Source organism: Lolium rigidum, chromosome 1, assembly GCF_022539505.1.
Source record: "Lolium rigidum isolate FL_2022 chromosome 1, APGP_CSIRO_Lrig_0.1, whole genome shotgun sequence".
Classification (NCBI taxonomy): domain Eukaryota; kingdom Viridiplantae; phylum Streptophyta; class Magnoliopsida; order Poales; family Poaceae; genus Lolium; species Lolium rigidum.
The window spans coordinates 78,510,313-78,527,179 of NC_061508.1; the positions used below are offsets into that span (position 1 = coordinate 78,510,313).

The following is a 16,867-nucleotide window of genomic DNA, read 5'->3' on the forward strand; positions in this document are numbered from 1 at the left end:
CAAAAAAAAATTTCTTATCCCCTCATCTCCGTCGAGGGAGGCCGCCTCCATCGAGAAAGCGCCGGGGGAGCCACCGCCATCAGGCTGGCCGTCGAGGGTCCTCCTGCCTTTCCCTCCGCCTGTCCCCCGTGCGCCGCCCTGGCCGACAGCACCCCGCGCGCCGCCGCCGACCTGGGGGCGGCGAGGTAGGGGCAGAGAGGTCGGGCGGAGCTTGTGTCCACGGCGGCGTCGCCGGCGGGGCAGAGACACAGGTGCCGGCACCTCCTTTCTCCCCCGTCCGCCACAGGGAACCCGTGGAATCCCGGGCGAGCCGCCCCTGTCCGCTCCAATTCGGCCTCCCCTGCTTCCAATTTGGGGGAGGGCGCCGCCGCTCGCCGCCGCCGACCAGGTGCCTCGTCAGGGGCGGCTGCAGCCAAGCGTGCGTCGGGGGAGGCGACTCTTCCGGCCACGCGAGGAGCTGTAGTCCGAGTCGTGGGCGCGAGAGAAAGGGAGAAGGGAGAGAGATGGCGGAGGCGCCGGCGTGGAGGGCACGGTTCCTGCAGCGCGTGGAGAGCGCGCACGAGCACCTCCGCGACCTCAACGAGTGTCTCGTGACCCTGGAGGCCTTTTTCCTCTCCCCGCTCTCCGAGGTGGGCACGAAGCCGAGCCCGGAGGCGGAGATGGCCGCCTTGCGCGTCAAGCTCGACCTCCTGATGGGGTCTCTCAGGTCGGCGGAGCATATCCTCAACTCCGCCATCGTCCACATGCAGGAGGCCATCATCCTGGCAGTCCACGGAGGCAACACTGCCAACTCGTGGGTGCCGTTTACCTCCATCCAGAGTTTCGGCCCGCACGACGCCGCGGTGAAGGCCGCCATGGGCAGCCTCAAGACCTCCCACGACCTGACGACGCTGAGCGCTTGCAAGCTCGTCGAGTGGAGCCACGGCCACCTGTCGATGGTCATCGCCCTGGTCGGCAGCCCTGGCATCCCGGACGGGATGGCCTCCGCCAATCTGGAGTACGACACCGCCCACACGGTCCTCCAAGATGTGATACGGCTGCATTAGGCGACGCCACCATCGCCCTGCAGGTACTTACTCCTTAGATCGCCATCGCCTCGTCCATCGCCCTGCGTAAGTGCTGATCTCTCCTAAGCGAGCGTTCATGTACCTTAACCGATAATCTCAGCCATCGTGGAGTTGCGGTTCCGCATCCGATCCTCGATCGCTCGCTAGCTAGATGCTACTCAAGTTATGATGATCCTTATCCTGTAATGATTTGTTGCGGTTATCTGGAACTGGAATCCCGTTCGGTGCAGCTAGTAATTCCTTGATTTCTAATTAGCAGTTCCCATGGATGATTATGCTGCAGCTTAATAGAGTACACACCACTAGCACTTGGAAACTCCCTGCGCGCTAGCCGACAATGTTTTGCAGCTCACTGCCGTGCTTTTCCTTTCTCACTGTCGTATCATTGGCTTACCCCGCGTGGCCCACAAAAGTGGACAAACATCAAAATAATTAGATTCGACGCCGTGTAATGGCCGTTAACATCTTTCCGTGCAGTGCGAATCTAAAAGCAAATCGAACGACAGCTAGTGCGTGCGCACGTACCCATCTGAACACCAAATCCACTCTCTTGCAAAGATATATCAGTCGGTATCAACTTATCTAAATAAAGTCTCTTATAAAGAGAGAAAGGCATAACACTAACACCCGCTCCCAAATCACATAGAGCAGTTCTAACATAATTATTCTTAATAGAACAAGGAATAGTCGGTATACCTGGGTCGCCAAGCTTCTTTGGAACCTAACCATTGAAAGAGTAATTGGCAAGCATAGTGGAAATCTCCTCATTAGGAATTTTCCTTTTGTTAGTGACAATATCTTTCATATATTTTGAATAAGGAGGCAATTTAATAGCATCAGTCAAAGGTATTTGCAGGAATAAAGGTTTCATCCAATCACAAAATTTGTTATAGTGTTCTTCTTCCTTTGATTTTAGTTTCTTAGCAGGAAAAGACATTTGCTTTTGATCCCAAGGTTCTCTTTCACTACCATGTTTCTTAGCAATAAAATCTTCTTTAGTATACTTTTTATTTTTAGCATGCTTTTCAGGTTCTTCTTCAACTTCTTCTTTATCAGAAGCATCATTCTTATCATTATCTTTATCATGTTCATTGCCACTTTCAGTTTCAGCATCAGAAATAGAAATACTATTAGGATCATTAACATGCTCAGAGGATTCTACAACAGTTTCATGTTTCTTTTTCTTTTTCTTAGATGGAGCACTAGTTTCAGTTCGTTGAGAATCTTGTTCTCTTTTGGGATGTCCTTCAGGATATAGAGGATCCTGGGTAGTAAAATCTTCTTTAGTATACTTTTTATTTTTAGCATGCTTTTCAGGTTCTTCTTCAACTTCTTCTTTATCAGAAGCATCATTCTTATCATTATCTTTATCATGTTCATTGCCACTTTCGGTTTCAGCATCGAAATAGAAATACTATTAGGATCATTAACGAGGCTTAGAGGATTCTACAACGGTTTCATGTTTCTTTTTCTTTTTCTTAGATGGAGCACTAGTTTCGATTCGTTGAGAATCTTGTTCAACTCTTTTGGGATGTCCTTCGGGATATAGAGGATCCTGGGTAGAAACACCGCCTCTAGTTGTTACTTCATAAGCATGTTTTTCTTTAGAATTATCTTTTAACAAGTCATTTTGCACTTTAGTGAGTTGATCAATTTGAGTTTGAACCATTTGAAAATGTTTAACAATTATCTTAACATCATTAGAGGTTCTCTCCACAATACCATGCAATTCACCAATAGCTCGAGAATTTTCCATTAAATGATTCTCTACTCTCATATTGAAATTACTTTGCTTAACAATATAATTATCAAACTCATCTAAGCATTGAGCAGGAGGTTTTGAATATGGAATATCTTCTCTAGTAAAGCGTTCAAGAGAGTGTACCTCAATCATGGATGAAGGGGGAGTGATCTTACATGAATCTTCTATGGGAGGTAAATTCTTCACATCTTCGGATTTAATACCCTTCTCTTTAAGAGATTTCTTGGCTTCCCTCATATCTTCATCATTTAATTTAATCATACCCCTCTTCTTCAATATTGGTGTCGGGGTTGGTTCGGGTGTGGACCAATCATCATGATTCCGGCCTATTCTCGCCAATAATTCTTCGAGCGTCGTCCGGAGTTCTTTTCTGAAAACACAACCAGCACAACTATCCAGGTATGCCCTAGACTCAATGGTTAGTCCACTATAAAATATATCAAGTAAATCATGCTTTTCCAAATCATGGTCAGGCCGAGCTCTAATAAGAGAGCAAAATCTGGCCCAAGCCTCGAGCAATTTCTCTCCATCTTCCTGATCAAAATTATAAATTCTCTGCAAAGCAATATGTTGAGGACTAGCAGGAAAGTATTTCCGGAAGAAAACATCAAGCAATTCTTTTGGACTATTAATAGAATCAGGTGGCAAACTATTATACCAAGTTTTAGCATCATCCTTTAATGAGAAAGGGAAAAATTTAGCAACGAAATAAGTACGCTTCTTAACATCATCAGAAAACAAGCTACTAAGAGTAGATAGCTCAATCATGTGTTCTACAGCACTTTCTTTTTCAGTACCACAAAAAGGTGTTTTCTCAACAATAGATATATGAGACAGATCAAGAGAAAAATCATAATCCTTATCCTTAATGTTTATAGGAGATGTGGAAAATTTAGGATCAGGAGACAGTTTATATCTAACGAGTATGTTGTGCAAGCAACTTTTTAATTTTTCTTGCATCGGTAGTAGCATTGCATTTATCAATAAAATCATCATCAAGTTCTACATAATCTTCATCAAGATCATCACTAGAGTATTCAACGGACTCGAGTGAATTAACGAGTGTAGCAAGCATTTTCATTAGGAGTTTCAGCATTTTCAATTTGTCTAGACCTAGCAATTGTAGCATCTAGAAAAGATCCCAATGAACCACTATCATCAACCACAGCAGAAACATCATCAATATTATAAGAATTTTCAGATCTAGCAGAAGTACCAGCATGTGAAACATGTGGTGGTGAAACAAGTTTATCAATCACAGATGGTGAATCAAGAGCAGCAGAGGTACTCAGAGTTGTACCTTTTCTTGTAGTGGATGGTAATATGGCGACTTTAGGATCGCGAGGTTTACCCATGAGGGAGAATTTGCAGCGAACAATATCAATCCAAGTGAACTTCTAAATAAAGCTATGATCCCCGGCAACGGCGCCAGAAAATAGTCTTGATGACCCACAAGTATAGGGGATCGCAACAGTCTTCGAGGGAAGTAAAACCCAATTTATTGATTCGACACAAGGGGAGACAAAGAATACTTGAAAGCCTTAACAGCGGAGTTGTCAATTCAGCTGCACTGGAAACGGACTTTCTCGCAAGAGTTTATCGAGTAGTATCAGTTTTATAGTAGTAGCGGTAGTGAAATAACAGCAGCAGAGTAACAAACACAGCAGTAGTGATTATAGTAAACAGCAGGATTAAAATATTGTAGACACAGGGATGGATGAACGGGCGTTGCATGGATGAGAGAAACTCATGTAACAATCAAGGTAGGGCATTTGCAGATAATAATAAAACGGTATCCAATACTAATCAATCAATAGGCATGTGTTCCATATATAGTCGTACGTGCTTGCAATGAGAAACTTGCACAACATCTTTTGTCCTACCAGCCGGTGGCAGCCGGGCCTCTAGGGAATCTACTGGAAATTAAGGCACTCCTTTTAATAGAGCACCGGAGCAAAGCATTAACACTCCGTGAACACATGTGATCCTCATATCACCGCCATCCCTTCGGTTGTCCCAATTTCTGTCACTTTGGGGCCTTAGGTTCCGGACAACAATACGTGTATACAACTTGCAGGTAAGATCATAAAGCAATGAATATCATCATGAATCGATAACATGTTCAGATCTGAAATCATGGCACTGGGGCCCTAGTGACAAGCATTAAGCATAACAAGTCGCAACAATATCATAAAAGTACCAATTACGGACACTAGGCACTATGCCCTAACAATCTTATGCTATTACATGACCAATCTCATCCAATCCCTACCATCCCCTTCAGCCTACAGCGGGGGAATTACTCACACATGGATGGGGGAAACATGGCGGGTCGATGGAGAGGCGTCGGTGGTGATGATGGCGATGATCTCCTCCAATTCCCCGTCCCGGCGGAGTGCCAGAACGGAGTTTCTGGTCCCGAGACGGAGTTTCGCGACGGTGGCGGCGTCTTGGATGGTTTCACGGCGATTTCTTCTAACCCCCGTGCGTTTTTAGGTCGAAGGCATTAAGTAGTCCGAAGGAGGGCGTCGGGAGCCAGCCGAGGCGGCCACACAACAGGGCGGCGCGCCCCCCTCCTGGGCCGCGCCGGCCTAGTGTGTGGGGCCCTCGGGCCCCCACCTGGCTTGCCCTTCTGGCTCCGTCAATATTCTGGGAAAATAGGACCTTTCGCATTAATTCCGAGGATTTTTCTGAAAGTTGGATTTCTGCACAAAAACGAGACACCAGAGCAATTCTGCTGAAAACAGCGTTAGTCCGTGTTAGTTGCATCCAAAATACACAAATTAGAGGCAAAACAATACCAAAAGTGTTCGGGAAAGTAGATACGTTTTGGACGTATCAATACCCATATAAATGCTTATCAAACACATGTTAAAGTTCGACCAATATTATGTCTTCGATGAATTGTTTGTGTCCACTACAACCCAAAAAGAGAGACAAGTGAACCCATGAACCCCAGACCATTTTAAACCATAAGAAACACCTTTCCAACACAACTATCACACTTTACATTTTCTGCTATTTATTTTCTTAATATACAAAAATACTTTCTTCACTTGCAAACACACAAAACCCAAGAACAACCATCCTTTCATTGCCTTTATCTTGCTTGCCTAGTTTACTTGCTTTGCTTTACTTTATTTATATTTATATTTCATATTACTAATCCGAAACCTTGTGCTTGACAACCACACGGTGGAGTTGGGGACACAAGACAAAAACTTTGCTTTGTAGGTTGCTATAAGAAGAGAAGAAGAATCAACCCCTTACCAATTCCCTGAGATTTTTGTATAAACACTCGAGTCACCCTTGTGGGGAAAACAAGCTTGCTACAACACTCTGCACTTGGAGTCCCAACGAGTTGGTACACACAGAGTTGTTGCCATCACCGCAACATCAATGAAGAAATTCACCGACCACTCCTCAGGGCAGCAACCGGTGTACCTCACTGCAACGGGGCCGGGGGATTGTCACTGAACGCTTCCTCCACAAAAAGCGGGAGCTCGAGCGTCCTCTCATGAACGCGGACAAGCACTACGAAGAACTTGAAGCCAACAAGATGAGGCCATCCCTCCGTAGGTATGGTCGCTGGCGGAGAGCCCTTCGCCAACAACTTGCCTTCCCTATTCCTATGAGCCGCCCTCTTACAATGACCCTCATCCCGTCCTTCCATCGGCCCTTCCTCGGGAATTGGTGGAAGCGGTTGGTCAGCCACAAGGACACGACACCAAGAGTGGGAAGAATACGCCATAATAAATTAGCCACCGGAACTGGAACACGATGTGAGGCCCGTTCACCGCCACAAGAGGAGGAGATACTACCAAACGCGTCTGGTACGACTAGGATGCCAAAAGGAGATTTTAAACATGCTTCCCCTTTCTTTCACGACACCCACTTTCTCGAAAGCCGAGGCGGAGAGAATCCAAAGTGATCAATGAAGACAGGAGGGCCCACGATAACTCAGGGCTAACCTCGCTCTATCCCGCCCCCCCACTCTGACTGGATGGCCCATCACCGACCCCTGTCTCCGGGAGTCGGACCTGCGCCGGGGGCTACTGTCGTCTCCGGGGAAAACAGGGTCCCTGTGTAGACACCCGAGTGGAAGAAGGTCCATGCCAGCCTTGTATGGCTCTGCCCATCGGAGGGTGGCAAGAGGAGTTAAGGGGTCCATATGCGGGGCCCCGATGTCATGATGGTTCAAGGAGGTGTGACCCCTTCCATAGCCAGAAGGGTCAACCGGGGGGTGTCTTCGTCTCTTAGGAACCGAGGGATGCCCTTGAGGCACTCCTTCCCTAGAGTGAGGACTGGGGAGAAAAGGATTCCCACCTGACGCTCTGCAAGAGGTGGAGGATCCGAGTAACGGGTGGGGACCCTTTCCCCTTGAGGAAAAGTGTTGCGCCACGCAGCCTGCTGGCCAAGGCAGCTACTCAGCACCGCCCACTACTTGGGAAATGCCTACCGCCGGCACGCCAAAAAGGCTACCACTAGCGCACCAGTGCGCGTCGGTGGGTACATGCTAGAGATAAGGCGTTATCGCCTGCACACCTCCTGGTGCACCGACAGTAACTCGATTTATCGTCCGCGCACCAGCCTAATGCGTTGGCAGTATATTTTTCAAAATTAAAAAAGATGAATCTAGATCTAGATCACTATGTGATGTGTTCTTCACGTTCTTCACCGTGGCTAGCGAGGATTGAAGAGGTGGGTAACCGGAAGGGAGGTTGGCAGAAAGCTTGAGGAAGTGGCTACCGTTGAGGTGGAGGAGGTGGTCGACGGAGGGTCGCCGGAGGGAGGTCCCGGCGAGGTTGAGGAGGTGGTCACCGGAGGGAGGTCACCGACTTGGGGATTTACTCGCCGAAGGGAGGTCACCGGGTTGAGGAGGTGCTCGCCGGGTTTAGGAGGTGCTTCCGGAGTGTCGCCGGAGGTAGGGAAAGAGGAGGAGGAGGAACAAAAAAAGGAAAGAGGAGAAGGAGGAGGAGAAGGAGAAGGAGGAGATAAAGTGAGTAAGAAGAACAAGTCGTCGGGTTGTTTTCTTTATATACGCTAGGTTATCACTAGCGCACCACTATGCCTGTGCGCCGGCGGTTACTTTATTTTATTTTTTCCATCAAAATCTAAAAGCTGACATTCCTTTTTGATTTTGGGGAAACTAAAAAATCTCTAAACGGCCATATGCTGCTGAAATCGGATGTAAATTTTCCCTGGATAAATTTTGATATAAAAAACTTTTTCACAGGAGGTCTGTATGCAACCAGAAAATCTATTTTACAGAAGCATGCCTCCATTTTGCATAATATATCGAAATTCATGTTTGTAAATTTTCCTTAAAACTAGTGGACATAAGATATGAGCATACCGAATGATTTATTTTTTTGAAATTTCTATCATTTTTTAAAAAAATTTGAAAATGCGGTCGACGAGGGGGGGGGATTTGAAGCCTTTATCGCTGGCGCAAAGTGGTGCAACGTAGTAACCAACATACCACCGGCGTCCTAGTATAGTGGTGCGCCGGTGGTAAGGCTAGGTCGGATTTTTTGCATCGATCTGGACCTAGTTGAGCCTTATCCCCAACGACTTTCTGGACATGCCGGGCGTATTTTCTTATCACTGGCGCATCTCAATAGGCATGCGTCGGAGGCAAATACCATCGGCGTGCATTTTTTTGGTGAGCTGGTGGTAACACTGGCTCTATAGGTGTTTCCCTAGTAGTGGCCACGTTGAGTCGATGCAAGGGACACCTCAACACCTTAAGCCGACACCTGTGGTTACCCCTTGCTATTATAAAAGGAAGGCCATGCCGGACTAGAGGGAGGCTGGATAGGGAAGGAAACAGTATCTCATCCCCTTGGAAAAAACATTGTACCGGAGAAGATCCACCATATATAGGATAGCCGCAAAATGTAGGGTTTGGGATGCTGCGGCCTGATTCTGGGTAAACACCGGTGTCTCTTTGTGATTATGAGCTCCTTCTTAGCTGTCGATATAGCTCGTTGTGCTCTGCGCCCCTCGCCGAACCAAAGGGGATACCCATTCCCCGTTGTCCGAATCCATGACACGACAAGTGGCATAGAGTGGGATTTTTATTGTGTTTTATAGAAGACCCATATTCGTTTTGGCCGCTTTGTTGACAGTTGTGTTCTTTTCTGAATAACATATCACTGATTTGCTCCATGCGACTTCATAGGAAGTTCACAAATCCTATCGATGTTTCAAGGCACAAGGTTTGCTTGTGATGACTTTAAAAGGAGTTGAATGATATCTATGACTCATGTAAGATGTTTCGGCTCAAGACGGAGATTGTTGAATATGACCCAAATCCTATATATCTATTGTACAACTTGCACTACAGAAGGAGTTCTGGTGGACTACGAGATGCTAACCATGCTAAACATAGCACATTTACAACTATATTTCCCGTCCGGCAAGAAAGAGAGCTGTTCTCCCGGAAATAGCTAGTAGAACATGGGTGTAGGCGTACCCGTTTATTCAAAACCTTTAAAAATGGCATTTAAAAGTTTCAAAAAATTTGATTTTTTTGCATGTACATATTATCTTGATAGTTACTCGTGCCAATTCTCAGGAAAAAATAAGATTGTATATGACCTACATAAAAATAATAAATATGCAAATGACACTGTATTGATTCGATTTGCACTATTCAAAGAAATACAAATTTCAATTTTCTCTTTATCATGTAGACTACATATGGTCGTATTTTCACTTGAAAAGTTGCAAGAGTAAGTATCAAGATAATATGTACATGAAAAAATTATTTGAAAATTTTCCAAAACTTTTAAATGGTATTAAAAAAAACAGGTGCGCATACACCCATGTCAACCAAATCAGTGTCGATTGTTCGCCCCTCTATATATATAGTTCCAAATAGTCATGGGATAGATTGTGAGAGTTCCACCATATTGATAGAACCTAAAGGGTTTCTCCTATGGTGTATTGTAATACTTCTGCCAATTATAGTGATAGGCCGTCGTGTGTTCCATGGTATTTCACGCTTGGATTTTCCACATAAATTATGTTTTTGTGTTCTTCTTTTGATCTACTTTGCAGGAACAATTCCCGGATCTCTTTGCTTAATTTCCCCAATGAAAATTAGATATGGCACTGTATGTTTGATTGTGTGGTTTGTTGCCCAGATTTACCTTTCCTCAATGATCTGTCGTTTAGTTTTGGTTCGTTGTACTCGTTCCCCAAATCTAGCAGCCAGATGCTGTATCTTTTTTTTATGTATTGTATGCCCCGCCTCTCCTGGAATGCACATGCATAGAAAACTAATAATCTCTATTTTGGTTAACTGGCCCATAAGAAGGACCGGCTTAGTTAGAGACACAAACGGCCAGTTTATGGATCTGTAACATGCAGCAGGAAGATACTGATCGGAGGCTTAAGGATCGGTGTAGTATGAAACCCCGACAATATCTTCTTTTCTTTGGAAAAAGGGGAAACGCGCGCCATCCTAACGCCGACAGCATCTGGACGTAGTAAAAAAAATTGGATACACTCTTGGGGAAATTCACTTGGCTCATAGGAGCATACGACCCGTTGTGTGAAAATACATTTTTAAGTGTCAAAAAATTTCGAAATAAAATTTTGCATATACATCTAGACATTTTATGTTCGTATACAAGTTTCTAGAAAAAAAAAATTATGTGTTCCTTAAAAAGACAAATTTTAATGCTACAACACGACTACGTACATGATGTTTTTTGTATTTTTTGTACACGCCACATAAAATGTTGTTTTTCACGAAAACCTGTGTACGAACACAAAATGTCACAATTTACACCATAAATTTTATGTCAAATTTTTTTAACATTTTTAAATTGTTTTTTTATTATTTTACAGAATGGATGCAAATGCTCCTATGAGCCAGAACGCCCTCCTCTACCCTCTTGCTAGCTACTTATTAATCAATGTCTTATATCTACCTCTACGGTCGTTGATCACAAACAGCCAGATAGAGTGTACTTTAGTAGTGTAGCCGCCAAATAGATCGTTCATGTGCCGCAATCTAGATCCCCATGAGTATATAAACTTCCTGATCGATCGATCATTCCTCTGTATACTTGCGGCTACCCGTTGCTTTCTCGGCACCATCGGCGAACAATCTTGTGGCAACGTAACTAGCCGCCGACCGATCTGCTCAAGATATGCGCAGTACGTGGTACGGGAAAGAATCAACGAAGCTGCTCATCTGCTCAAGAAGGTCTCTACACATGCTTGCAGATGCAGTACGTCTTTGTTTTATCAAGCGCTAGAATGAAAGTCAGATCGATTTGTGTCTACGACTGCAAGTATAGTTACCAGTAAACACAAATCGATCTCACATGTACAGTTACCAGTAAACACAAATCGATCTCACTTTCATGTCTAGCGCTTGATAAAAGTATATATGTATCATTCATAGGCTACGTTGCAGAATGGCTGTGGGTTTTTGTTCTATCTTCCCTACGCAGAGAGGGTGAAGTAATCGGGTGACGACTGAGAAATCTGTGGTATCCAGCCGCCCTACGGCAGACACCCATTAGTTTATCCATGAATTTTTCTTTCCTATTTGTGGAGATGAAAGGATCGTACGTAGTCCCTTCCTTCTCCAGAAATACAGTATGTGCATGTGTGCATAGCTGGAGGTTTGCCATGTACGTGGTCAAGCATATAGAAAATAAACGGACAGGTTTTTTTTTTTGCGATCAAATAAAACGGACAGGCTGACAGAGCTGATTCAGTACTAATCAAACCTGCGGCCGGTGACTTTCAGCTTGGTCAATCTCATGAGCCGCGCCGGCCCACGACAGAACACTATATAAGAAGCGAGGGTTGCGCCGGTTTTCGTCAGTCGCCTACCCTACTCCTCGACAATAGGAATCATACTACACAAAAACCACAGCGTAGCTGATTAGCTAGAGCTACTACCTACGTAGTACATTGCTACATTTCGTATTATTCCATGGAGCCTCACTACGACTACAACTACTACGACCTCACTTACACACACCAGCCACAACAACAGCAATACGGCCATGATTTTAACCAAGTCTACCCTGAAGCAGCACCACCTCCTCTTTCCTACCACGACCAGTCTGCCTACTCGGCGTACGCTGATCACTATGAGTACAACCAAACATCCTCCTCCCACATGGCCTCTTTTGAGCACCAGCAACAGCTTCATTTCGGCGGCGCCATCAACTACAATGAGTGTGACATGAACCAGTTCAGCGCCCTCATGGAAGCCGCCTCCATCGACTCAACCTCGACTCTACAGGCAGCAAGCGCCAGCTGGGAGGAGCCGAACTATGGTGGCGATCCGGCCATGACACGCCATCCTACTGCCATTTCGGCGCCCGCCGTAGAGCCAGCACATTACGGGAGCGGCAGCGTCGGCGACGGGTCCTACGAACCGTCATCGTTGATTGGGGTGCGAAAGCGTCCGTGGGGCAAGTATGCGGCCGAGATCCGGGACTCCACACGCAACGGCGCGCGGGTGTGGCTCGGCACATTCGATACGCCCCAGGCAGCCGCGCTCGCATACGACCAGGCTGCCTTCGCCCTGCGCGGCCCGGCCGCCGTGCTCAACTTCCCATTAAACCGCGTGGAGGAGTCTCTCAGAGGGATGGGGATCAGCTGCGCCGATGCCGCAGCGGGGGAAGTGGACTCGCCTGCTCTGGCTCTCAAGCGGCGCCACTGCATCAGGAAGAGAAAACCCAAGAACAACGACATTGGGGCCACGGCGTCGGCGGAGAGGAAACACAAGCTGCAGGCGGCAGAAGCTGCCTCGTCTTCGTGCGTGCTGGAGTTGGAGGACCTGGGAGCTGACTACCTCGAGGAGCTGCTCACTTTATGCGATGGTTGATGGATATATATACCAGAGATTATGCAGGCATAATTCAGCATTGTGGGTTTCAAAACGTTCATTTAATTTCTTTTGCAAGTTTCTTCATATTTATAGTATGAAATAAAATAAATTCTCTAAGTCCCCTTCCAACCCCACTGTTGCAACCTTTTTTCGAGAGCGCAGCGCAAAGCAAAGCATACCTTATATTTATAGAAGGAGAAGCAACAACAATTACAAGAGTAAGCAGAATCAGTGCTTAAGATGCCAACACACACCCGAAGCAAATGCTTCCCTCCCTCTCTCCAAACAAGACTACTCTCGCACTAGACTACTCCCTCCTCTCCTCACTACCTCCCATAGCTGAAATTCCTCCCTGATGGCGTCCCGGCATTGCATTGGATTCATTAGCAACTGCAGGTTGTCAAAAACTCGGCATTCCTCTGCTTCCAAAGAGTGTGAGCCGTGAGAATGACCATCGCATCGAAACTTCTCCTATGAAGCTTCCTCACTCGCTTCCTCGTCTCCTCTCCAAGTTCGAATTGAGCTGCGGCTAGAAAGTTTAGCTCGGCACTAGCAAGAACGATGTACCAAACTTGCCTCCCATAGGGGCATTGTGTGAGGATATGATCCACATTATCCTCCTCTTGCAAGCATGTGAAGCAAGGATCCGATTGATCTTGTAAACCATGTCGCGCTCGTCTGTCCGAAGTCCATAGCTTATATTACAACGCAAGCCATATGAAGATCTTGCATTTTAATGGGGCGAAGGATTTCCAAATAGGCGAACTCATGCTCCATCTCAAACTCCCAAGGCAAAGCATCTCATAAGTGCTCTTTGCCGAGTACTCTCCTCACTCCGAACCTTTCCAAGATATGCGGTCCGGAGAGTTTCCTTCTCAGGTGACATTGTCTATTGCATCCCAAAGTCTAAGGCATTGGACACACCCATCCGCCGTCAAGTCCCCCGATATGTCCGAGATCCATGAATTGTTAAGAAATGCGGTGCTCGCCATGCGTGAGTTCTTGCGCCGAGTCGGAACAAGGGCAACCACCTCTGGCGCAATCTCCTCAGCATTGCGCCCATTAATCCACCAGTCCCGCCAGAAGAAAATGTTTCTACCATATCCAACGGAGAACCTTTCGAGGCTTTGAAACACCATGTCAGCTCGATTATCATGCATCCCTGGCAACCCCTGCCAAGGTCTAGACGGATCAGTGCGTCTCATCAATGCCACCGCACCTTGAGGGCCAAGCCCTGAATTCTTAGATTTTTCACACCAAACCCCCCATAACTCTTAGGCTTGCAAATCGCGTCCCATGCCACCAAGCATTGCCCTCCAAGAACCTCCTTCTTCCCCACCTAAAAAAGGCACGCAGCCACTTGTTGATCTCCTCCAGCATCCAGGCAGTCGCTTCAGCAACCACCATTTGATGAATAGCCCGTGCGGATATCACCGAATTCACCAGCAAAAGTCGACCCTCCCTATGGATTAAACCTCTCTGCCACGTCGGCACACATCTGATCACTTGATCAATGAGGGGTTGACATTCCGCCTTGGTGAGTGGCCGAAGTGCTAATTATAGTCTGAGATACTTGATCGGAAATTTTGACATCCCACAACCAAGAGTCCGTGTAATTCTCTCCTCATCCTCCTCCGATCCTCTAATCAAATTCGCCGTCGTTTTGCCGAAATTAACATGCAGTCCAGAGGCTTCTCCAAAAATCTCCAAAATTCTCTTAATGGACAATAACTCATGGTTGTCCGGCCTAAAGAAAATCACAACATCATCTGCATAAATCGAGATTCGTTGCAGCGGCAAGATTCCCGCCAAATTACTGAAAAGGGACTCTTGTACAGCTTTGATAACCACCAGCGATAAAACCTCCATAGCCGCCACGAACACATTGGGGACATAGGGTTGATATGTATCAAACGTATCTATAATTTCTGATGCTCCATGCTTGTTTTACACTAATTCTTGCTCACACTTCGTTGCACTTTTATATATTTTCCGCACTAACCTATTAACAAGATGCCACAGTGCCAGTTTCCTGTTTTCTGCTGTTTTTGTACTTCAGAAAAGTTGTACAGGAAATATTCTCGGAATCGGACGAAACAAAAGCCAAAGTCAATATTTTACCGAAACGAAGACGAAGTCCAAAGGGGGGGTCGAAGAGGCGCAACAGGGCGCCCAAACCACCCCTAGGCGCGGCCTGGACCTGGCCTGCGCCTAGGGTAGGTGTGGGGCCACCAGGCACCCCACCGACCTAAATCCTTTGCCTATATAAAGCTCACGACGCAAAAACCCTAAAGATACAATCCTCCTTCCATGAAAAGTTCCATCGCGGCCGCCATCATCCAGAGAAGATTTGGGGGACAAAATTCTCTGTTCCGGCACGCTTCTGGGACGGGGAATTGCCCCGGAGCCATCTCCATCGCCGTTGCTGACTCCCATGATAAGGAGGGAGTAGTTCTCCCCCGGGGCTGAGGGCTCTACCGGTAGCTATGTGGTTTATCTCTCTCTCATGTACTTCAATACAATGATCTCATGAGCTGCCTTACATGATTGAGATCCATATGATGAGCTTTGTAATCTAGATGTCGTTATGCTATTCAAGTGAATTTTACTTATCTGATCTCCGGAGACTCCTTGTCCCACGTGTGTAAAGGTGGAGTGTGTGCACCGTGTGGGTCTCTTAGGCTATATTTCACAGAATACTTGTTCACTGAATTATGATTTGAGTTGGATGTCTCTATGAAATTGTGGTGTGTTAGTACGGCCTATGAATGTTCATAGTACAGCATGGGGTGTTTATTATTACTTGGGAATACATCTTTGAGGTTTGCTTTTGCAGCCCTACATGGTGAATTAGTGTGCGTTATCCAGCCAGAGAGTAGTTCAGAATAGCATAGTGAAGTGCTTATATTTATATTCCATTATGATAACATTGTTGAGAGTGACCACTAGTGAAAGTATGATCCCTAGGCCTTGTTTTCAAACATCGAATCACCGTTTATTTACAGTTCTCCTGCATGTTTACTCGCAGCCATATTTATTTCAGATTGCTATTACCACTCATATTATTCCATATCACTTGCATTTTACTATATCTTCGCCAAACTAGTGCACATATACATCTGACAAGTGTATTGGGTGTGTTGGGTACACAAGAAACTTCTTGTATCTTATTTGCAGAGTTGCTTGAAAGGTATATCTTTGACCTCTACCTCCCTGAGTTCGATAAACCTTGGGTGATCCACTTAAGGGAAACTTGTTGTTGTTCTACAAACCTCTGCACTTGGAGGCCCAACATTGTCTACAAGAATAGAAGCGTGCGTAGACATCAAGGTTCCCCCTGCCTAAGACCCCGAGCATGATGGATGCGCTCTCCCGGCACTTCGTTGAACATGATCCTGGTGTTTGCAGTGTTAAGGAGCAAGGCGATCCATTTGAGGAAACGCTCGCCAAAACCCATCTTCCGCAACACCTCCAGTAAAAACCCCCAAGTTATCGAATCAAAAGCGCGGGTTAGGTCAAGTTTGAGCAAACACCCGTATGCATTATCATATTTATTTTCCTGCAACTTGTATCACAAGGACGAAGTTATCATGCAAGCTCCGCTTTTTCACGAACGCCGACCGATTCATACTGACGAGCTCCCCTAGCCTCCCACGGAGGTGATTCACAACCATCTTGGAAAAAAGTTTGGAGAAACTGTGTACCAAACTTATAGGCCTGAAATCCTTGATCTCGATTGCGTCTTGTTTCTTAGGTATCAAAGTGATTAACGCTCGTTTGAGACGGGCGGCCCCCCTGAATACCAGCCATAAGATCATGCTTGATGATGGGCCAGGCGTGCTGATTAAAAGCTCCGGTAAACCCATCCGGGCCTAGGGCACGATCCAAGGGCAACTCCTTGATGGTTGTCCAAGTTTCCTCCTCCGTAAATATATGTTCCAACTCCTCGAGGTTCACAGATGGCAAGTCCAAGGCTTCCAGATTTATGCTATGCGCACGGTTTTGGATACTCCCCAACAGATTCGAGTAAGCTTGCGTAAAGTCTGCATTTTCCTCTCCTAATCTGTAACCATCTCCTGCCCCACCCTAACCGCCGCAATATAATTCTTGGTACGCCTTTCGTTAGCAACAACATGGAACAACTTAGTATTAGCATCTCCCTCTTTCAAC

General features: G+C 46.1%; 1 protein-coding gene across 1 annotated transcript; it reads left to right on the forward strand.

Moving 5' to 3' along the window:
• Positions 1-11,791: 11,791 nt before the first annotated feature.
• On the forward strand, positions 11,792-12,694 carry LOC124676179 (ethylene-responsive transcription factor ERF055-like). The gene has a single exon (XM_047212256.1). It carries the CDS (start codon positions 11,792-11,794, stop codon positions 12,692-12,694), a length of 903 nt encoding a protein of 300 aa, XP_047068212.1.
• The last annotated feature ends 4,173 nt before the right edge of the window (positions 12,695-16,867 follow it).